The sequence below is a fragment of the Ursus americanus genome, chromosome 16 (assembly GCF_024610735.1).
Source record: "Ursus americanus isolate L20-20 chromosome 16, mUrsAme1.1.p, whole genome shotgun sequence".
Lineage (NCBI taxonomy): Eukaryota > Metazoa > Chordata > Mammalia > Carnivora > Ursidae > Ursus > Ursus americanus.
The window spans coordinates 44,765,355-44,790,115 of NC_142142.1; the positions used below are offsets into that span (position 1 = coordinate 44,765,355).

General features: G+C 38.0%; 2 protein-coding genes and 1 pseudogene across 2 annotated transcripts; 2 read left to right on the forward strand and 1 right to left on the reverse strand.

Annotated features, from left to right (window-relative positions):
* Positions 1-6,651: 6,651 nt before the first annotated feature.
* On the reverse strand, positions 6,652-7,141 carry LOC123792485 (HUWE1-associated protein modifying stress responses 1 pseudogene; annotated as a pseudogene).
* Positions 7,142-7,214: 73 nt separating this feature from the next.
* LOC123792484 (olfactory receptor 8B3-like) lies at positions 7,215-15,289 on the forward strand. Its single transcript, XM_087868024.1, has 2 exons — positions 7,215-7,426; positions 14,272-15,289. Exons 1-2 carry the CDS (start codon positions 7,215-7,217, stop codon positions 15,287-15,289), a joined length of 1,230 nt encoding a protein of 409 aa, XP_087724150.1.
* A 6,653-nt stretch (positions 15,290-21,942) lies between these two features.
* On the forward strand, positions 21,943-22,899 carry LOC123792424 (olfactory receptor 8C8-like). The gene has a single exon (XM_045797575.2). It carries the CDS (start codon positions 21,967-21,969, stop codon positions 22,897-22,899), a length of 933 nt encoding a protein of 310 aa, XP_045653531.2. The 5' UTR covers positions 21,943-21,966.
* Positions 22,900-24,761: the final 1,862 nt, after the last annotated feature.

The window sequence follows — 24,761 nt, forward strand, 5'->3', positions numbered from 1 at the left end:
CCTTTCCTTTCCTCAAATGGGCTTTCAAAGCTCTAATTCATTAGCACTCAGCATTTTCCCTTTATTATTTTCATTATCTCTTTTGTCTCAGGTTTATATGCGACAAATGATATAGTTTACGTAAATTAACAATTAGAAGCACTTACCCTGTGACTGGGCTCTGTTTTTATTTTTTATTTTTTTAATTTTTTATTTATTTTTACTATTATTATTTTTTAAAGATTTTATTTATTTATTTGACAGAGGTAGTGACATCCATCAAGAGAGGGAACACAAGCAGGGGGAGTGGGAGAGGAAGAAGCAGACTTCCAGCGGAGGAGCCTGATGTGGGACTTGATCCCAGAACGCCAGGATCACGCCCTTAGCCAAAGGCAGACGCTTAACAACTGAGCCACCCAGACGCCCCTGGGCTCTGTTTTTAAACATGAAAATATATAGTGCTGAACAAGACAGGGTTCTTGTTCTCCAATAGGGTTCATTGTCTACAGTAAGGTAGTGCTGGGGTGCCCAGGGGCAGGAGGAGGAGACAAGTAACGAGCACATGTGAGTATGTCAGAAAAATGCTTTGCAGAGTCTTTTTTTTTTTTTTTCCTTTTTTTGAAGAGAGAGAATCTCAAGCAGGCTCCATGCTCAGCATATAGCCTGACATGGGGCTCAAACTCAGAACCTTGAGATCATGACCAGAGCCGAAATCATGAGTTGGACACCCAACCAACTGAGCCACCCAGGTGCCCCTGCTTTGCAGAATCTTAAGTTAAGGTGATGGTGCAGGGAGTAACTGTGTGGTTACTTTAAGTTGGGTGGAAGGGCTTTTCTGAGGAGGTGTTGTTGCAGCTGAGATCTCATTGAGAAGAAGAACAGCCACATGTAGAGCATTCCAGGCCAAGGGGAACTGTGGCAAGTAATCATAGTGATGAGGATGAGGGACAGAAAACAGGCCAGTGTGACTGTTACTTGGTGGTAGAAGTGTAAGTTCTTAGTAATTAGCAAGTGTGTGTAGCATGTAGGAAAAGATCTAGGAATGAAGATGGAGAATCAGGGTTGTGCAAGTCTTGAAAAGAGTAGATATTATCTTAAGTGCAGTAAAAATCCATGTGATACTAATCACACAAAAGACCTTACCTCTGCTTTCCCCTCTCTTCTTGGGAGGCCCTGTCTATTATTATTCCTAACTAATCTTGGAGAAAGGTTCAGGATTCCGTGACTGATCTAGTGAAACCCATGAAGCAGTGTATCTCAAATAATACCAAATTGCTATATCCTGCTTCAGGGATTTTTCTTTTGCTAATTTTGCATGCTTAAAGAAGATGAGTCAAAGGCTGTAGGATGTCACCTGACACAGAAGCATGAGTAGGCAGAAGTACCCTGATCTTATCTTTTCACCTACTAGATACACATGTCCTGAAATAGAAAGACTGTTGCATTTGGAACCATGCAATCATGTTTGGTTCCAGATTCTGTGATTTTTGTATTCTACGCTCTCTCCACCTTAGTTTCTTCATGGCTAATATTTCAAAGTGCTCTGGTGCAGATTAAATGAAATAATACATGTTTAAAAGATGTTATGCATAGTTTTACTGTTTTAAAAATCACATTCCAATGAGTCTTAGATGTACGCATCTTTTCGTGTAACTGCCCTGAAATTAGTATGTATCTTATAATCACTTCCATCTTACCTTTGTTGTTGGCTTGTGGCAATTGTGATATAGCTGTCATTGCTCATGCATGTGCAAATTTGATCACAGCTATTCATACTGTTGTCATTGCAACTGTGTTAGAATTGTTGGTAACACGTGTACGGGGTTAAGGGCATTTACAATTCTTTAGTCTTAAATATATATCTTATATAAAAATTTAAAATGTCTTACGTTTTGTCAAGCCTTGTAATTTTTTGTTGAAAGACAGATGTTGTATCAGGTGCTAACAACTTAGGTAAATGACTATTAGTGTGAGAATATTTGGTATTCTGGCTAGGATTTTGGCTGTTTAATTTTGTAGGAGTTATAGGGGCCAGAGTCTTCAAATTTCTCTAGTGTTTTTTTTTTTTTTTGTTTTGTTTTTTTGTGTGTGTTGATTATGGGCTTCCATAAGTAGGCCTCTTTGGAGAGTGTCTGCATCTTGCAAGTCTCTCAGGTATAATGTACCATGATTATACTGGATTACTTATGGTGTGGTAGTAGGATATATGGGAGCATTTCATAATCATCTGAATAAATCTCAGTGTATAGGTGGGCCTGCCACATTCACAAATTTTCTCCGGTGTCATAAACTTTTTATTTCCTTGGCCCCCAACTCTATTCCCTGGTTGCAGCATTTATTTATTTCATTTATGCCCTGACCCTTGGTGACTATTTTTCCTTTGATGAGGACAGGAAGGCCAGAGGGGGCTGGAGGGCAAGATATCTCCTCTTCCTAAGTGGGAAAAGGCTCTGGAAAAGTCTTTTCTCATGAAGCATTATGGCAAAGGTGCAGGGTATATTTCATAATTATTATTACGCCTTCTTCTCCTTCCAGAGCCATGATGGTTCTTTCTCAGATCTTCATTATGAAAACCTGGTGGTGTTTCTGGAGGTGAGTCCACGAAAGTGTGGAGTTCCCCCTAAAACTGTGGTTCTCAGAAAAATCTTCACTGTCACCACAGTCCACACTCAACCTGCAGAAATTCACCAAAACCACCATTTACATGTCTCTAAGTTTATTGCATCAGTGGCTGCTCCAGGTCAGCTGATCTTGGCCGTGTCTCTCTGGATGAGCCTGTCTCTCCATACTTCACAGTGACAACTTTCTCTTCAACCTCAGTTCTCTGATAGATCGAAGAAAAGCAACTGTCTCAGCGTGTCTAACTTTTTATTGTTGTAATAATGGGAGTGTCATCTTCTGAGCCCTTTACATGTCTAATCTGAAACCAGAAGTCTACAGTATATTTATCAAATTCCCTTGAGACTTCCTCTTTGACCCATGGATTATTTAAAAGTGTGTTGTTTAGTTTCCATGTCTCTGGAGACTTTCCTGTTACCTATCACTGATTTCTTATTTGATTCCATTGTAGTTCTAGAACACACTATATGATGTCATGTTTTGAAAGTCTGTCAATGTTTTATGACCCAGGAAATGGGAAGTCTTAGTATATGTTCCACAGATACTTGAAAAGAATATATATTCTTTTGTTGTCGAGTGAATGTTCTATAAATGTCATTTAGGTCCTGTAGGTTGATGGTCTTGTTGAGTTCTGTATCCTACTAGTTTATCTGTTCAGTTATTCTATCAGTTGAGAAGAGAATGGAAATCTCCAATTGTAATTGTGTGTTTGTCTATTTCTCCTTTCAGGTCTATAAGGTTTATTTCACATATGTTTTAAGCTCTGTTCCTTATTTACACACATTTATGATTCCTTTGTGTTCTTGGCAGATTGACACTTTTATCATATAATATGCATGTCTTTATCTCTGATAATTTTCTTTTCTCTGAAGTATATTTTATCTGATAAGTATAACCACCCCTGCTTTCATCTGATTAATATTTACAGATATAGTTATTTCCATCCTTTTATTTTTAACTTTCTTATGTTATTATTTTAAAGTCAATATGTTGTAGACAGCACTTAATTGGGTTATATATATATCTTAAAGATTTTACTTATTTACCTTAGAGAGAGAAACAGAGAGCAGGAGCAGGGGGAAGAGCAGAGAGGAAGGGATGGGGAGAGTCTCCAGCAGACTCCATGCTGAGTGCAGAGCCCGATGCGGGGCTCCATCCCATGATGCTGAGATCATGACCAGAGCCAAAACCAAGAGTCTGATGTTCAACTGACTGAGCTACCCAGGCACCCCTTAATTCGATTAAATTTTAAATTCATGATTCCAGTCTCTGACTTTTAATTGGTATGTTTAGATTGTTTTATGTTTAATATAATTATTGTTATATTTGGGATTACACTTGCCATTTTATCTTTTGGTTTTTGTTCATTTTTTCTTTCTTTTTTTTTTTTTTTTTAAATTTCTGTTCTTTTTTCCTGCCTTTCTTTTGGTTACTGGAACTTGTTTTAGAATTCCATTTTGATTTGTCTATAGTGTTTTTATGTTTATCTCTTTGGATAGCTTTTAAAATAGATGAATATTTCTAGATATTGAGTTCAGTATACATATCATCGTTTAGCAGTTCAAGTGAAGTACACAAACCTACCTCTGTTTTATGTTCTTTTACCCTCTCTTATTTGTAATTATCTTTAACATTTATCCTATGTATTATTTGGAACCTTATGAGGTGGTGGTATAATTTTTGCTTCAACTGTCAAACATAATTTAGAAAATTCAAGAGGAGAATGAAACCAATTGCAATAAGGAAAACTTTTATTTTTGCTTTTCATATACTTTTTCCTTCTTGGTGTTCCATTTTTAAAAAATCATTTGCCTTTGTTTAGAGAACCTCCTCTAGTCATTCTTTAAGGGAAGGATGCTAACAACAGATTCTGTCACTTGTCTTTATCTGATAATACTGTGATTTCCCTTTCATTTGTAAAGAATATTTTCACTGAATATCAGATTCTGGGTGACAGTTCTTTTCTTTCAGCACTTGAGAAATATTATTCCATTTCCTTCTAACTTCCATGGTTTCTGATGAGAAATCCATGATTTTTCAAAAAAAAATTTTTTTTTTTTAAATATGTAGGTTAGATATCATTTCTCTTTCTAGGTTGGCTCCACTTAGTAAATTTATCGAAGGAAAAGATTATTTGTCTACACAGCTTCATAATTAAACTTTTTCAAACCCTCATAATTTAAACATAAGTCAAAATTATAGAATTCCTTCCTAGAACTACACTGTTACTAAAACTCCAAAAGTTCAGGAAAGTAATAAATCACAAGTTGAACAGTCAATTTAAGCAAATGTAATGAGAGTTGGAGGGTGGTGCTGGCCTTTTTTAAAATAGATGCAACCACACTAAGATTTTATAGCAGGGGTGACATTTCTGTGTCTTAAAATTCTCTTATAAAGTATAGTATAATACAGAAAAAAGATGCTTTAATAAGAGAAGTATGGAATGAATCTTGATAAAAGGAAGAAAATCAGAATGCTTAAGGAGAGACAATTGCATCCAGCCCCACTGTGCATGGAGTCACCTGGAACACTTTCCACACTCCTAGTCATTTGTTCCAAACTTAATGGTAAAACATATGAACCCTATAATTCCATAGAGTCAAATCAATATTTTTTGGTCTGAGTTTTCAGAAGTTCTGGTGGTGTGATTATCCACTGTATTAGAAACAGTGAGTGATCTTAACTACTGCATCCATACTTCAGGGACTTTCTTGCAATAGGTGTTTTTGTTTGTGTTTTTTTTTTTCTTAAGATTTAATTTATTTATTTGACAGAGATAGAGACAGCCAGCGAGAGAGGGAACACAAGCAGGGGGAGTGGGAGAGGAAGAAGCAGGCTCATAGCAGAGGAGCCTGACGTGGGGCTTGATCCCATAACGCCGGGATCACGCCCTGAGCCAAAGGCAGACGCTTAACTGCTGTGCCACCCAGGCGCCCCAACAGAATTGTTCACTTTTAACAGGACCCACTACTTAGTTCACTGATTATTCTATCTTCTTAGTTGCCTGCACCATCAATATTGTCATCTTGTTTTCAACTGAGTATTATTATTTTGTTGTTTTATTTTTACAGCAGTATTAAATGTTGTCATATAGAAGTACCTCTCCCCGTTCTATTTGGAAGTTCTTATTAGAGAAGAACAAGCAACAAGAGACTTGTTGACTACCTACCCCAGTTTTCTCTGATAATACTTAAACCTCTTAGTGAAGAATGCCTTTTTATGGCAGGTCTGGCCTGGAGAGATGGTGATGGATTCTCCTTTGACAGTCTTGACTATCAAAGCAAGGACCTAAGGGATGATGGACATAAGAGAAGTCAACTATTCTTACATCTGTCCATTCCAAGTTGGGCCATCAACTCTTTATAGGCACACGTAATAATGTAGAATATCAAAGGGAGTTCCCATGAGAACTAGCCCAAATTACTTGCCTGTTATTGGCCAGGACTTACAGGTGATTATACATGTAACAGAATTATTAAGACACAAGAACTTCCTCATTGACTCAGAATAGTAAGAAAACGTACAATATTAGTGTAAAGCAATAAATTCTAATCAATGTGAAATTGTTTTTGTGACACCAATAAGCTCAAACTAACTTTTTTTTTTTTAAAGATTTTATTTATTTATTTGACAGAGACACAGCCAGCGAGAGAGGGAACACAAGCAGGGGGAGTGGGAAAGAAAGAAACAGGTCCCAGCGGAGGAGCCTGATGTGGGGCTCGATCCCAGGACCCCAGGATCATGCCCTGAGCCGAAGGCAGATGCTTAACGACTGAGCCACCCAGGCGCCCCTCAAACTAACTTTTTAAACCACTTTCCCTTTCCTTAGGATGGGCTAGCTAACATTCAAAAATTGCCTGCATTAAGTTTTAGCTAATATTCTACTACATTTCTAGAACACATAGTATGATGGACAAACACCAGACAATGTCTACCTGATCCTTAACCTAAATGTGAAAATGGGTCCACAGCGACACTCTTCACACTTTTCCACAGAAATGTGTTAAAAACAGTTTTACCACTCAGAGCTATGGCTTCCAGAAAGGTTGTAAATCAGTATGATGAGCTAGTTTCTGTTGAAGTAGCTAGGTCAGAGGACACTGTAGTCAGTCTTGGGTAAGCTCTAGAGTTATGTGGTGGGGAACTCTTCCACCCAGGAAGCTGATGAAATCTTCCCTACCTATAGTTTTGAACTTTTTAACCCAAGCCAATGCATCCCTATTGTGTAGCTCAGAGCCAATCTGAATTCCAATGTCAAAATTTCACTGATGGGTCTCCATGCTTCTTTGTAGAGGCTGGTGGTGACGGTGGCTGTGTTGGAAGGGGACCCAGAGAGAAAGTCCTGGCTGTTGACACACTCGGGCTTTGTGGAGCTCGGCCATGGCAGTGGCCAAGTTTTGGAAGAAGTGCTACAGTGTCTGCTGCTTGTGTTCTGGCAGTGTGATGGCCCCCACCTCCTCCTGCATTTTGGCTTCCACTTGGAGAACTAGTGCTTGGACCTCTGCTCCTGGCTGGCCTCACCCTCCTTCTTGTGCTCCTCCATCCCCTGCGACCTCTGGTAGCCTAGACCCTACAGCTGCAGCCACGTGCTCCTCACGTGGGGCCTCTCCATAGGAATGTTGTCATTGAGCAGCCTGGTGAGGACACCAGCACCCCGCAGCCCCGTGCTGCTTGGGACGATCCCCAACCTGGGGCTTCCCGACCTCATGGGCCCTGCTGAAGGTCACCTTGGACCTGAGGAACTTCGCCATCCTCGCCTCCCCAATGGAGCCATCTACCACACCCGCCATGGTGCCCCTGACCATCAGGCCCACCTGGAAGACTCAAGGTATTGTTTCTTTTTTACTATACTTTTTTTGTCTTTGGTTTTTAGAAATTTGACTACTGTGTGCTTTGGCATGGATTTCTTTGAGTTTAATCCTGTTTGAATCTGTACATTTGTGTCTTTTGCCGAATTTGGGAAATTTTGAGACTTCCCCCAAATTAAACACTCTTTCAGCCCTACTGTGTTTTCCTTATCTTTTCAGGACTCTGGTGATATGAATACTGGATTTTTTGTTAGAGTGCTATAGGCCTCCTAGACTCTTCAGTTTTTTTTTCCAGTCACTTTTTTGTATGTTCTTCAGATTATGTAATTTCTCTTATTCTACCTTCTAGTTCATTGATTCTGGTCCATTCTACTGTTGAGTCCGTTCACTGAGTTACTAATTGGAGCTAAAATTTCCCTTTTGTTCTTCATTCTTTCTCCTATTTCTTTGCTGACATTTTTTATTTCTTAGCTGAGACTTTGCATTTTCAAATTTTTTTTCAAGTGTGTTTATAATGTTTATTGAAGTATCTGTATGACTTTCAGGTAATTCTAACATCTCTGACATCTCAGTGTTGGCATCTGTAATTGTCTTTTTTTCATTTAGTGTATAATCATCTTGGTTCTTGGTATGACAAGGATGTTTGATTGGAACCTGGCCATTTTCATATTATATAATGAGACTCTGGATCTTTTTTTAATCTTCCATTTAGTCTGTGTTTTGTTTTGTTTTCCCCTAACACTGCCCCAGCAGGAGAAGGGAGGGATTGAATTAGAAACTTATGTTCCCCTCTCAGCCTTTGTTGACATTCAAAGGAAGAAATACCTCATTACTGCTGGGTGGAAATGGGAATTCTGGCTCCCCACATGTTCTCCACCGGCACTGTGGTGAGTGTGGTCTCACTAATGCTGAGTAATTAAAAGTCTGGACTTTTCACTAGGCCTCCTCTGACACTTCCTATGTGTGTGTGTGTGTGTGTGTGTGTGTGTGTGGTGTTGTTGTTGATACAATTTAATATTGCCTCATGAGAGTAGACAGGTTCCCAGTCTTTGCCACTATGGATGTGACTGGAGCCAGTTCTTTTTTCTTTTTATTTATTTATTATTTTTTAGGTTGTCCCTATCCTGGTGTTTTACCTAGAGAGAGGTGGTTTTTGTCTGGCCTTTTTCAATTTTTTAATTTTAAAAAATATCTGTGCTTATTGAAAATTTTTTTGCCAGCTTCTTCAAATTTGGGATGTAGGAGGCAAAAAGTAATCCAGGGAACTGACCATGAGTCCTCAGTTCCCTTATAAGTCTAGCTTTTCCTCTCTACCTTTAAGAAATTCTTAGGTATGTTTTATATATAATGTCCAGGGTTTTTAGCTGTGATAGTAGGAAGAATAAGAAAAAATATACCATCTCTATCCTCCCAGAAGCAAGAGTCCCATTTGGTTCTTTTTAAATTTTCTGCCTGTTAAAATATTTTATTTTATAATTTGTTTTAAGAATATTTATAATTGCTTATTGAAACGATTTTGTGTTTACTGCATTAAAATTCTTGTCAAATAATTCTAACATCTGGGTTATATATGGAGAGAAAAATACATATAGAGAAAAATTTTTCACTAATGGAATTTTTCTGTTCCTGGATCCTAGTAGGATTCCACAATGCATTTAGTTGTTATTTCTCCTTAGTCTTCCTTGATCTCTATTTTTTCAGTCTTGCCTTTTTTTCATGACTATAATGATTTTGAGGAGTGTAAGTAGATATGTTGAATAATGCCCTTATTTGGGTTTGTATGCTGCTTTTTCATCATTAGATTGGGTTGTAGGTTTTGGGAAGAATAATGTAGAGTGAGGTATCTGTTATAGTCTACATGATATTAGTATGACTTATCGCTGGTGATGTTAACTTTGGTCAGTTGGTTAAGGTGTTGTCTGTCAAGGAGAAAAATATACTGTTTTTCCCTTTCCATACTCAGTCCTTTGGAATCAAGTCGTTAAGTCTAGGGGAGAGGAATTAAGCTCTACCTCCTTGAGAGGAATTATCTCGATATATATTCTTGAAATTCTTCTCAAGGAACATTTGTTCTATCTCTCCTGTAACAATATAGATTTATGGATATTGAACTTATTTTTGGGGAGTTATAATCCAATAATATCCTTACAACTGATATTTGAGCAATATGGGGTTAGGGGCACCGACCCCCACACAGTCAAAAGTCCATGTATAACTTCTAACTCCTCCAAAACTTTACTAATATTCTGCTGTTGCCTGGAAGCCTTATCGATAAAATAAACAGTTGATTGACACATATTTTGTATATGTATTATGTATTGCATTCTTATAATGAAATTAGCTAGAGAAAATCTCCAAAAATATTTCCAATATATATTAAAACCTGTGTGATTCAAGGGTCAACCCTGTTTATTTCATTGCTCGAATAGGTCCAACTTTCTCCTTCAGAGCTCCCAGGTTGGATCCTGTGAACTTTTGACCATGACTCCATTTCTTTTTTAAAAATTAATTGTTTACACTCTGATACCTAAATGCTACAGAATCATTTTGTGATTTCCCTGGTTCAGCCCCAAAATGAATCACTTCTCCAAGGAGCCCTAGTTCTTATTATCAGAGAATATTATTAAGAAACTAAGATCTGGGTTCTGGATGTGTTCACTGTGGTATCACTGTATCTAGGTCCTCTTAGAGAAGAGAGGTAGGAAATGTTTGTATGTATTCAAACACTTGTCTATCTACTTATCTATCATCTATCTATATTTTTGTATCTATGTATCTTAATATGTGTATTCAATATAAACATGTTCTCTCTGACTCTAATCTAGCACCAGATAGTTCATTTTAGAGTTCCTCTTTTGTATATTTGTAACTTCTTTCTGTGACAGAAACAGTTATTTGGCTATACATTGCAAGGGAAAATACAAAAAAAACCCTGTATATAAGCACTATACTCTAGTTGGTAAATTTGTTTCCCACAGGTGTATGGTTTTGCAACTCTGAAACTCTAATACACATATACTGGGGTTGAATGAATAAGAAATTGTAACCAATAGAAATTTCATTATATTCAAAGGCCTTTTCCTATTTGATTGCGACTACTAATGTGTACTTTCAGGAAGAGTAATGTTCAGACATACCCTGTGTTCCCCTTGTCTTTGATTATAAGACCTACTTAAATTCTGAGTGTTCCAGCCAGTCTTGTTAGAGGAAGAAGAATGGGAGCCTTGACTTGGGTTGACTTAAAGAGAATTCATAGTTGAATCAGTCTCAACTATGATCTTCTGGCTCCTGTCCCCGAAACATTTTCCATAAATAGAACAGATTTAGTTTTGTATCAATACACAAATTTTAAGTTACTACAGAAGGTTGAATAAACCTGAATTGTAAAAAACTGAATACTACTCAGCAATAAAAGGAATGGACCATTGAGATATATAACAAGTGGGATGGACTTAAGGGCATCATACTTAGTGAAAAAGCTAAACTCAGGTGTCCATTGACAGATGAGTGGATAAAGAAAATTGACACACACACACACACACACACACACACACACACACAGAGGAATATTACTCAGCCATCAGAAAGAACGAAATCTTCCATTTGCAACAATGTGGATGGAACTAGAGGGTATTATGCTAAGCAAAATAAGTCAGTCAGAGAAAGACAAATACTGTGTGATTTCACTCATATGTGGAATTTAACAAAACAGATGAACATAGGGGAAGGGAAGGAAAAATAAAATAAGATGAAAATAGAGAGGGAGGCAAACCATAAGAGACATTGAACTCTAGGAAACAAACTGAGAGTTGCTGGAGGTGAGGGGAATGGAGGGATGGGGTAACTGGGTGATGGGCATTACGGAGGGCACATGATGTAATGAGTACTGGGTGTTGTATGCAACTGATGAATCACTAAATTCTACCCCTGAAACTAATAATACACTATATGTTAACTAAATTGAATTTATTTATTTATTTAACTAATTTATTTTTTAAGATTTTATTTATTTATTTGAGAGAGAGAGAGACAGCCAGAGAGAGAGGGAACACAGGCAGGGGGAGTGGGAGAGGAAGAAGCAGGCTCCCAGCAGAGGAGCCTGTTGTGGGGCTTGATCCCAGGACTCTGGGATCATGCCCTGAGCCGAAGGCAGACGCTTAACGACTGAGCCACCCAGGCGCCCCTAACTAAATTGAATTTAAATAAAGAACTAAAAAATACAAATATTCACCAAAGCAAAAAAAAAAAAAGCAAACAAACAACCTAAATTCAGAGGTTACATATTATATGATTTCATTTCTTGTTCTCTAAAGGAATCATAGAGATGGAGAAGAGGTTAGTGGTTGCTGGAAGATAGATGCAGGGGGAGGGGGATGGGTGTGACTATAAAGGGGTAGAATAAGGTGATGGAACAGTTCTGTATCCTAATTGTGTGGTCATTACATGAACCTATACAAAGGATCAAATTGCATCGCTCTACTCATAGTCACACACACACACACACACACACACACACGACAGAAACACTCAGTGCATGTAAAACTGCTGAAAACTGAATAGTGTCTGTAGTCCTAAAGTCTAGTTAACATTATTGTACCAGAGTCAGTTTCCTGGTTTTGCTATTATACGACTGTTATTGAAGATGTCACTATGGTAGGAATCTGGGTGGAGTTCAAGGGAATCTATGTGTTATTTTTACAATTACCTGTGAATCTATATTCATTTAAAATTAAAATTTAGACGCATTCTCACAAGCACAAGTAGAAATTAATATATATGCTGGAATTCTAAAGTCATATTTTCTTGAAATGGAAGCCTATTAACACTGATTTTTCTTATAGATTTAATTTTAATATGTTGAAAGCAAAGACACATTGAGTTAGAACAATCCAAAGTAAAGTTTCATGGAATAATGGATTGTTATTCTATCAAATAACTTTTCATTAAACAATTTTCTTTGAAAACAATTAAAAGTATCCTTTTGCTGTATGCCTATAAAATATGCATAAATAATGATTATTTGAAGGTTCACAAAATGTTAAAAAGAACGTAATACATAAACTTTACTGAAATGTTCACAAATTCTTGCTGAAATGAGTATGTTACCTAGAATGTTAATTAGTGACATTTTCAATGCTGCTATTTATTTGCATCTTTATAAGGGACAAAAGAGGATCCTTTCTTGTAAAACCTGGGGAATATATAATCCCTGATGGGAAGTTAACATTTACTGTCACAATTAGGGTGTAAACTCAGACATTAATTTCTTCCCTGTAGAGTATATCATGATAGGAGCTTCTTAGGGGAGACCTATACTTAGATTTCTAATGAGATCCAAAAGAATTATAAACCTTACGGAGAAGGCCTGTTCTCTATGACATGGTGGGTCTGATGTCAGCTGTGTGGTTTCTCTTCAAACTTTCTTAGTAAATTTATAACTAGAAGTTTGATCTACTCCTCAGACCGACTCCTGGAACATTCAGTCTGGGAGATCTATGCTCTTGCCCTTTTGCCTATAAATGAAGAAGACCCTGTGACTGTGTTGGCTCAGTTTTGAGCTCATAAAAGCCAGTTCTTACAGGACAGGAGGTGAAACTCACAAAGACTCGGCACTGAGTTCTCGCAATGGAAGGAGAGTGAGTTATGCAAGTTTCTATTTTTCTCGCACTCTGTTGCTGAAAAATGGTGAAACGTATTTATTTTTAAGAACAAGAAACTCAAAAGTAGGCAGCCCTGACCCTACTGGCTGCATTATTCTCAGCACACCCTTCTTGTGTTGGCTTCATCCTCCGTCTGGTAGCGGGAGAGTTATAGCAGTTACAAGTGACATGTCCAGAAAATAGGAACATCAGAGGAAGAAAAGATTTGGTTTTTTTCCCCTAAAAATATTTTTTTTGGTGAAATATATTATACATATGGAAAAGTTTACATGTCCTAATCAGTATACAGCTTGATACATTTTCACAAACATTAACTAATTTAATCAGCATCCAAATTATGTTTCTCTTTCATGCCCTCCTACAAAGCAAAGGAAACTCATTTACCTTCCTTTATTCATTATCTGTCCAGCTAGGATGGAACAAAGGAGGAGAATGTGTAGAAACACCCAGTGTATAGTTAAGTATAAATCTTAGGCGACCAAGGGTCTCCTCAATAAGTGTTATCAGTAATTGACTTTGTGGATTCTTTTATTTATTTATTTATTTATTTATTTATTTATTTATTTATTTATTTACTTACTTACTTACTTACTTATCAATCAGAGAGAGAGAGAGAGAGAGAGAGAGAGAGAAAGAGCACACAAGCAAGGGGAGAAGCAGGCAGAATGAGAGATGTGGAACTCGATCCCAGGACCCTGGGATCATGACCTGAGCTGAAGAGAGACGTTTGACTGACTGGGCCACCCAGGTGTCCCGAGTTCCTGGATTTTTGTAGTAAAGTATCTGGAAACCCTGTAGACTCTGAGAGACTGCCTTCTAGGAAGCAAAATATGTGAATGGTAGCTACCCTAGCAGAATTTCCCCCCCCCTTTTTTTTTGATAGTCATCACAGGGGAACTGAGGTATCTGGTAGGGGAATGGAAACATGAGTAGGAACTAGGAAGTGAAGGATCAGATGAGTGGGACGGAGAGATATGGATACCCTCTCACTAGTGAAGCTCACCAGCAGGGAGCCTTCATCCTCAGCTACTCCATCCCTGTATCTTCTAGTAAAGACAGGAGCAGTTATTTGTCACATGCAGCTCAAGCAACAAAAGACAGAGTGATTTTAATGTTGAGGGGCATGTGTGCCAGTCCACTCTGACCCTGTGAAGCAAAGAAAGACTTATTTGATTTCCACTGATCTGAGTCTTCTTATAAATAAGAGTGTGTAAGGAGAGAGCTGGGGTTTCTATTAATGGGACTTTCTTCTGTTCTCACAGATTTCCAAAGAGGAGAACATTGGTTAGAAATGACTCCTTAGTGACTGAATTTCTTCTTGCTGGATTAACAGACCGCCCAGAGCTCCAGCAACCCCTCTTTATCCTGTTTCTGATGATCTACATTGTCACCATGGTGGGCAACCTTGGCTTGATCCTTCTCATTGGTCTCAACTCGCACCTCCACACCCCCATGTACTACTTCCTCTTCAACCTGTCCTTCATTGATCTCTGTTACTCTTCTGTTTTCACTCCCAAGATGCTGATGAACTTTGTATCAAGGGAGAATATCATCTCCTATGTCAGGTGCATGACTCAGCTGTTTTTCTTTCTCTTTTTTGTCATCTCGGAATGCTACATGTTGACCTCAATGGCCTATGACCGCTATGTGGCCATCTGTAATCCATTGCTGTATAGGGTCACCATGTCCCATCAGGTGTGTTCCTTGCTAACTGTTGCTGCGTATATGATGGGCTTTGCTGGAGCCTCTGCCCACACGGGGTGCATGCTTAGACTAACCTTCTGCAGTGTCAATATCATCAACCATTACCTGTGTGACATTCTTCCTCTTCTCCAGCTCTCTTGCACCAGCACCTATGTCAATGAGGTAGTAGTTCTGATAGTGGTGGGAATTAATATCACAGTACCCAGTTTTACCATCCTGATTTCTTACGTCTTCATCCTCAGTAGCATTCTTCATATCAAATCTGCTCAAGGACGATCAAAAGCCTTCAGTACGTGTAGCTCTCACATCATTGCTCTTTCTCTTTTTTTTGGGTCAGCGGCATTCATGTATCTTAAATATTCTTCTCCTGAATCTATGGACCTGGGAAAAATTTCTTCGGTTTTCTATACTAATGTGGTACCCATGCTCAATCCCCTGATCTATAGTTTGAGGAACAAGGATATCAAAGTTACACTGCAGAAAGCCTTGTTTAAAATCTGGAGGAGAAACATGTTGTAATTAGAAGTTATAATGTAAAGAAATTCAATTTTTAAACATTTTTATTAGTGTTTTTCAAGAAGAGGTTTTGATCATTACCAGTGTTGTTTCTGCAGATCGTGTTATGTGTGGTTTAATAGACTTGTCTTATCATTTTCCTTACAGGTACTTTGTTTCATTTTTTTGCTTCTATATTTCTGTACCTGATACTAATAACATGCTTATAAAAAGAACAAAAATACTGACTCTTTTATTTTTTTTCATGCTGTTTCTGTCTCTGAGCTATTCCTATTCTGGACAAATATGGTAAATTTCATAAGCAACAGAAATTTGAAATTACAGCTTGTTTACCTAAACACAGAAATGTCAAATACTATAGAAACATTCTTATTCTTTTCCATACTGTTGCTGGTATAGGCAGCAGGCTTCAATGAGATGTGTTCATTATAAACTGTGTATATAGCTTAAAGTATGATCAAATCCCTCTGATCTTTTCATTTTGTTCTATATTCTTACCAACTTTTCTTTTTCTTATTCTGTTCTTTCTTGTTCCCTTTGAAAATGGCAAAATCTGTATTACACACCAACTGCTTTTGAGAACCTCAGTCAGTGCAGTTCATTTAATATTGAAGTGAATACATATGACTCCACCTTTTATTGCCAAAGATAGTATTAACATAGTATGACTAAGGAAATAGTACATATGTATCTCAGGATCCAAATATGGGAGATGACTGGTGTATTATAAGACTTGTCTTCATTACTATCTAAAATGGTATCAGATATTTTGAAAAAGAACATTAAGTTTTTACTGTAGTCTGTTATTTATCACTTAAAAGAAAATAATGCATATTGGGAGAAACATGTTAGACATTATTTTACTTACTTAATGAAGTTTATAATGAAAAAAGGGTATATGGTTAATGATAATAAACTTTATTTCTAGCAACATTTTGTGAGCTTACTTAAATCTGTGTCTGAGTCTGTTTGGGCTGTTACAACAAAATACCACAGAGTTGTTGGCTTATAAACAACAGAAATTTATTTCTCACAGTTCTGGAGGCTATAGGTCCAAGATCAGGGTGCCAGTCTGAATGGCTGAGGGCACTCTTTTAGGTCACACACCTCTCATTATATCCTCACGTGGTGGGAAGCACTAGTGATCTACATGGAGCTTCTTTTATAAGGCACAAGTCACACTCATGAGAATTCCATTGTCATGACCTAAGCACCTCCCAAAGGCCCCACATCCTAATATGTTTGGGGGTTAGGATTTCAACATTTGACCATAGCACTTTGTCTCACCAAGAAGATAATAAGCATTTGAAGTAGATACTCTTTCCTATAGTTTTCCTATTTCTCAATGTTTTTCTCATTTGTATATTTAGAATGTCAGATGTATTGGGAGGACAAGAAATATTTGTTGAATTGCATTATCTTGCTTGAATAACAACAAAAATGTTTATTGCTAAAACAACAATTAACAAAATATAATAAAATAACAATAATAAATAAATCGGAAAGAACTTTGGGGTATAATTTGTTCTGGGGAGTGGACTGTGGCAGTCATAGGGAGGTGCTGCCCATCTCTTCAAGAGAATCAGCTGTGGGGAGCATTGTTGACTGATAGTCTATAACTGATACTCCTTTGGATTCACCATTGGGTTCCGGCAGAGTCCATGCTCACTGAGATGTCCCCAGCCAATGGCTTAGCATGATGGGTCATACAGGAACTGGCCAATATTGGCATAACATAGGTGTCTTCTGATAGGCATTCTTTGCTCAGGGACTTCCTGTACTAACAGAGACTTTTTAGAACTGCACTGTAGTCTGAGATTTTCCTACTGTGTCCTTCCTTCTCTCTCTTCTTTCTTAGATGTCGAGAGTTTCAACCCAGTCTGAAGGCCTTTATCAATGACTCCTTCCCCCTCCCATTTTATCCTTTACAGGTATTTACCAGAGTTAATGTCTTTCAGGTCTGTTTATTTCTTGGCATCTTCTCCTTGGAGAACTCTAGATGACACAGAAGATTTACACTAACTGATTTTAACACTTAGATTTAGGCTCTGATAATGAAGACAGATTAGTTTTGTTATAAAGATAAATAGATAAGTCACAGTACAACATAGAAGGTTCAGAAAGAGATCCTTACTTATACAGTGAATTGATTTTTGACCAGGCAACAAAGTAAATCCACAGGGATAGGAAAATCTTTTAAACAATTGATGCTGGAAATACTGTTCTTGAGAAAACAATTAAATGATCTCTACCTCACACCATATACAACAATTAATTTTAAATGGATCAGAGTGCACACATAAAGTTTAAACACAAATCTTCTAGAAGAAAACATAGAAAAGTAAGTTGGTGTAGACACAGATTTTTTAGACATATTCTAGAAAGCACTAAGCTCAAAAGAAAAAAAAAGATAAAATAAACTTCATTAACTTAGAACATCTGTTTACCAAAACAAAATTCATAGGCAAGCCACAGACTTGGAGAATATTTGCAATACCTGTATCTGATAAAGGTGTTGTACCCATAATATATAACAAGTTAAAAATTAAAGGATACCTCAATAATAAAAGACCATTTTATAAATGGGCAAATGGTTTGAAAAACATGTCCCAAAGAAAAGCATACAAATGTCCAATAAGCACATGGAAATGTGTTTAACTTTCTGCACCTCCTTAGATGCATAGTCAGTAGTTGGACAACACTCCCTTGGCAGCTGTACAGTCCTCTCTCGATTCATCGCGTGGGCTCTGCCCATTGAGAGGCTTAAGCATTTGTTGGGCGTCCTCAATGGCCTTCTTCCATGTTAGACCCAGCACTGGGTGGAGCCTCTACTTCAAACATCCAAGCACTTTCAAGCCCTCCATTCCTCCAAGCACCAATCCTGTAGAGCTTCTCCTCAGAGATTCCAGAATCTGGTTATGCTTCCTCTTTCCATGCATTCTCCCAGTTGTGAGAGTGGTAGTTATTTTCTGTAGCTTAATAGTCTTTATATTTTTTCAACTTTTTTCTCTTTCCCCCTTGCAATATCTGAATAAACCTATTCTTTGTTCTAAATATACTCTATAAGAAGCACATATTATGCCATTTGTTTTTCTGACTGCTCCTTGTCTGATACAGGTAGCACATTTTATGTGATTTTGATGGATTGATTTGCTCACTTTAGGAGACATTATCTTGTCTGTCAGCACAGACACAAACCTCAATGGTGGTGATTAGTCAGAAATAGACATTTGACTTATCTTTTCTACCATAACAATTTTTTTTAACTTTTCTTTTCTCCTTAGAATTACTGAGTTGGTAAGATTAAATGTAGGGATTTTGATGGTTCTCTTTTTGCTACATGAGGAAAACCCATCTGAGATTAAAACTGAGTAGAACTAAGCAGAACAAAAAGTGGGAAGAGAGACACACACATGAATGACTTGGTCCTGTACAGCCATGCAAGAAGCCATGTACATCCTCAGCTTAGAAGTTTCACACACTTTTGTGGTATAGGCTGGCTTATATAGACAGATTCAGCTTGAATTTCTGTCACTTAATTTGAAGGATTCTTAATGTATTCTCTACAAAATATCCCACATATACCACACAATTCTGCATAGTGTAGTAGTAAAAGAAATCAATTCTGGATTCGTAGACACTTACATATGAATCTTGCTCTGGCACTTCCTATTTTGACCATGGAACAGTCAATTAATCCCTTCTGCCTGTTTTAGAGGGTGGGAGTAAGGGGGACGTGAGGGAAAGTGAATAGAGAATCTAGCCCTGTGACCGCTAACATTAGCTAATAGTGGTACAAATCTCAGTTTCCTTGGTTATCATTCTAGTTATACTGAGAAATCATAAGGTCAAGGCCTGTACCTTATTTTGCGTATGTTCACTCTGTCTTGCAGTCTAAATGCTCTTGTTCAGGGGCGCCTGGGTGGCACAGTGGTTAAGCGTCTGCCTTCGGCTCAGGGCGTGATCCCGGCGTTCTCGGATCGAGCCCCACATAAGGCTCCTCCACTATGAGCCTGCTTCTTCCTCTCCCACTCCCCCTGCTTGTGTTCCCTCTCTTGCTGGCTGTCTCTATCTCTGTCGAATAAATAAATAAAATCTTAAAAAAAAAAAATAAATGCTCTTGTTCATTAAAGGTAATGAGTCAGGAAAATCTCTAAAATAAAGAGAGTTTATTTATGGAGTTTTAGTCCTCCTGCAGCATCTACTTTGGGTAGAACAGAACTCTCAAGACCTGTCACATTACATTCCAGGCTCCAGGTTCCTGTAGACTTAGTGTGCTTCTGGGTTTCATCCTAGAAGTACAGTGGAGGACTCTGGTTAAAGATGGAAGACTAATGCAAGCAACTTGTCTGTATTTCTTCTTGAAACTCACTAACATGACAACAAAGGGATTAAAATGGCATTAACTCACCTAATTTATTATTATAACCATATAACGGTAGGAATTAGGAATAGAGAGCAAGAGAAGAGTGTGCACATCTGCACAGTGATGGTACGGGGTGGAAAAGTTACAAATTCTCATCGTAGTAGGAGTACATTAGAGTAATCTGAATTGGAGATGAAGAGAGAATATAGGAGTTGTGTAAGAGGGAAGGACAGATCTTCCAAGGAGTTGAATTCTTTGGGAATTGGAGACTGGATGAAGATATCCAGCGAGAGATGCTGCTTAAGTTTAGTTCGTAGATTAGTTGCCTGGATGATGGCAAAAATAATGTGGAAAATGATGACCTGGAGGAAGAGCAGAAGGACTCATCAGAAAGTGCTGACTTCAGTTTTGGGCACTTTGAGCTTGAGGCGCGTAAGTAGACATAAGATAGAAATTTCTGAGAGGCTTTTATGGAAGTCCATATGCATGTAGATCTCGATCTACATACGGATATGCATTTCTCAAAATGAGTCATTTTGCCACCCAAGGGACGCATGCCAGTGTCTGGAGAACATTTTGATTGTCACAGCTGGTGGTGGGGGATACTCCTGGAATCTAATGGGTAGAGGACAGGGATGCTTTCATCTTACGATACACAGGACAGCTTCACAATAAAGAATTATCTAGTCCAAAACATCAATAGTGCCAAGGTTGAAAAACCTTGATATAATGAATATGGATTGGGAATAGGGGAGGGGTACTAACACTTACCAGGCTCTTTTTATGTGTCAGGCGTGTTTCTGATATTTACATGATTTAACCCCTTTAATATCCACAACAACCCTATGAGATTGCTCCTTTACTAAACTCATTTTATATCTATACATATATATTGAGTAGATATGAAAATGTATGTACAAGAGCCAGAGAAGTTATATTTTGTCTTCAGTCTCACAATTAAGGATTTTAAAGTCCAGATTTGACGTGAGGGCTCATTCCCTCCCCCTCTCTCTCTCTCTTTAAATTTTTATTTACTTTCTTTTATTATTATTTTTTTTCTTTTCAAGTTTTTATTTAAATTTTAGCTAGGTAGCATACAATGCAATATTGGTGTCGGGAGTAGAATTCAGTGATTCATCACTTGCATGCAACACCCTGAGCTCATCATATCTAGTGCCCTCCTTAATACCCATCACCCATCAAGCCCAGCCCCAACACCCCCACTCTCTTAACCACTTCACTAGAACATCCTTTTATAGAAATGAAATCCACAAGAATGGAAAGTGCTAAAGCTATGATTTAATGTTTTACTAATGCAATTCTGGAGACTTCAGGGAAGTACTAGAAATGACAAGTGACTGTGCTCCAACTTTCCTCTTAGAACTGTGCATAGACTCTAGGGGGTGATGAAGGAAGTGACAAAGAGAGGCACTCATTCCTCTGCATTGGGGATTAGGCATTCCTATTATGAAGTTATAAACTGAGCAAAACATTGAGTCTCAAAGGATCCAGTGTTAGGCCTGTGACACAGGATATGAATATGCGCTCAATAATTTCTACCCTCAGTGGACTAATTTAACTTGGAAGGAAATAATGAGGGAGGGAATAATTTTCTATGCTTCTGATCAATTTTCCCAGAACTACAGGTCATGGAATAGATTCCCATTTGAGTCAACTGATTGTTTTGGAGCTCATATAAGGTTATTTTCCTCCTTGCGAGTGAAGAGGACTTCTGGGCCAATTATCAAATAGACATCATGGCCTGTTTTCCAGAATACGTCTTTTAGCATGTCAAAGACTGAGGGCTGTGCTGATGTATATTGCCTCCTTTCTTGTCAGAAACTTTTTACCCCCACGACTGTAGAGTAGAAGTAGCCTTAAGGTCCAGCAGCAGTGAGGCCTCCAGGAAAAGAAAGATGAGGGTTGAATGATACTTGTCTTGATAATTTCCTTTCAGACTCCAAACTGCACAAATCAAGGTTTGTGGGGAACACCACCAATTTATTAATTTATTGCTCTTGTCAGCCATAACCCTGAATGGAGACCAGAGAGAAGGGAGGAAATGATGTGCAGAGACCTTGGGGATCTATCGGTATTTTTTCTGCACGGAGACAAACCACATGAGTGAGAGTAAAGGAGAAAATGAGGAATCATTAGGAATAATCGGAAGAAGTCTTGTTCCTTGGATTCCTTGCATGACAACCCTGAGCTTGTAAACCAGCAGATCCATCTCTCCCTCTGGAGACAAAGAGTGAGGGTCCATTGCTAATGTCACCTTCTACCTCTGTTCCTGCAGATCACACCTGTGAAGTGAATGGCTGTGGAAAATGACTCCTCCGTGAATGAGTTTATCCTTATAGGATTAACAGACAAACCTGAACTCCAACTACCTCTGTTTTTTCTGTTTTTGGTGAACTATGTGGTCACTGTGGTGGGCAATTTGAGCTTAATTACTTTAATTTACCTGAATTCGTACCTTCACACCCCCATGTACTTTTTCCTTTTCAATCTGTCCTTTATTGATCTCTGTTATGCGTTTGTCCTCACCCCCAAAATGCTGATAAGCTTTATTTCAGAGAAGAACATCATCTCCTTTACAGGATGCATAACTCAGCTGTTTTTCTTCTGCTTTTTTGTCAACTCTGAGTGCTATGTGTTGACAGCCATGGCCTATGATCGCTATGTGGCCATCTGTAAACCCCTGCTGTACACAGTTACCATGTCCCCTCAGGTCTGTTCTCTGCTGATGTCTGCTTCCTACGTGATGGGTTTTGTTGGTGCTATGGTCCACACAGGGTGCATAGTCCGGCTGATCTTTTGTGGTTCCAACATCATCAACCATTACATGTGTGACATCTTCCCCCTCCTCCAGCTCTCCTGCAGCAGCACCTATGCCAGTGAGCTTGTGATTTCTGTTATTGTGGGCACAGTTGTTATTGTATCTAGCCTCATTATCTGTATTTCTTATATTTTGATTCTTTCCAACATCCTTCACATCTCATCAGCTCAGGGTTGGTCCAAAGCCTTCAGCACCTGTGGCTCCCACCTAGTAACTGTTGGTCTGTTCTATGGATTTGGGTTGCTCACTCATGTCAAACCATCATCTGATGGGTCTGTGGGCCAAGGGAAATTTTTCTCAGTGTTTTGTACCAATGTGGTGCCCATGCTTAACCCTTTCATTTATAGTCTCAGGAACAAAGATATCAAACTTGCTCTGAAGAAAACCCTGAAGAGAATTTATAACTGAACATAACCATTTATCCCTCTTTTGCTGTGTCTTTTCCTCCACTTTCTGCTCTTCCTTATCTTCTTCTTCCTATTCTTTTTCCTTTTCCTTACCTTTCTAAATTTTTTTTTGGCAGGATTTCTACTTTAATTTCTTTTTTCTCTTCTTACTTGGTGTTACCATGTGGGCCTATTCTTGGACTTCAGGGTCATCCTCAGTTCCAAGGTGAACCCAAACTGATCTTTATTCCCCATATCAGTTGAAGACACTTGGATAACCTTCCCTATCTAAGGATAGCACTACCTATTATTTTTTCTCTTGTCTTTCCCATCCAAGGTAAGCCATCAAGTAGCGTGCTGTCTTACCAGTTCATTTATTTTTTTGCTTTCTCTGAAACAATTACACAGAACACTTTCCTGTTTCGAGGGTTTTATTACTTATAACTGCATTAAAACAGAGAAGGTATGATAAAAATTGTAGACAAGTATAGTTGTAAAAATTTGCAGAAAACTTCAGGGTTCTTTTAATAATGGTTCTTGTTCTGGATTTTTAGTCCCATATAGGTAAAGGAAGTGAATACTTTGTTGAACCTAGCTTCTCTCTTTTATTCTTGAGGATGCTTGGGAATGAATGAGTCACACTACTCTGCTCACCTTCTTCAATCCCCACTAATAATGAATGCCTCCGTTTATGTAGTGGTCAACTGATATTTTGTCATAAACAGAATTGAAATTGCCACCACTTGTCTATGTAACCATGAATTGTCATTGTGATAAAAATCACACAATAATATTCTTGGCTACAAAATAGAGTATCATGAGCAATACGAGATTCTTTGTTTGCCTAACTGTGTGAACAGGGATTCCCTTTTGCAAAGGAAGATCTCTTTCCTGCTTTCAAAAGACAAACAAAAATATATGGCAAAAAACTTGTCCTGTTGGGGTTTATTCTTTCACTATATAATTTGACTCCTCCCTTTGGTCAAATCAAATCTGTGGCCCGTACATGTGATACATTCTTTACAAATTATATTCAAAGATAAGTCTCTTTAACCTGTTCTTTAGAGGAAGAAATAATTATGCAGCTTGCTCAGGATCACCCAGCCAATGATACAGAGCCCAGTGTTTTAATCCGTGTTCCTCTCACAAAGAAATGGAAGAGGAGAATTGTGAAGGAATAAAAGAACTTCTGAGAGTTTTTCCAGAATGCGTTTGAAAGTGGGAATTTCATGGGAATAATGTCCTCAGCCAAGATGCCTGTCCAGAAGAGATTATCTACGGGCTTTGATGCCCAACTAGAAAAATGCACCTGTCCCTGGAGAAGTTTGATTTTAAAGTGAGGGTAAACAGGGTGAGTTACAAAGAGATGTTTCCTCACAATCTTTTTTTTTTTTTTTTTTTATTGTGATCCTTTCCTGGAATAGTGAGGCTGAGGAGTTTGGGTAATGCCACACTTCTCAGAATATTATGTATACTTTAACAAGCCTGTTAGGTATTATGCTATCAGTTGGAAAGAAGCAATGAAAAAGAGTTCTTTATAATTAATACAATGGTAAACAGGTCTACAAATTTTTCTTATTTTGTGTGTTACACAGAGGATAAGCTGTCTATCATCCATCACGACTTTTAATGATTTTATGGGAAGATGTATCTCAGAGGATATACCCTAGTTAGGGGATGTAGTAGATTATCCCTGTCATTTTTATGTTTACAAAGATATCATGAGTTTTGAACAGTTCTACAGCATTAGTTTGTAAGAATAGCCTTATGAGATAATTATGCCATTTAAGAACTTTACTTAAATCTGATTAAAATTATTGCCACAAGAACAGATACTCAGGTAATTATATTTAGTATAATGCCTATCTCACTGTCATAATTTTT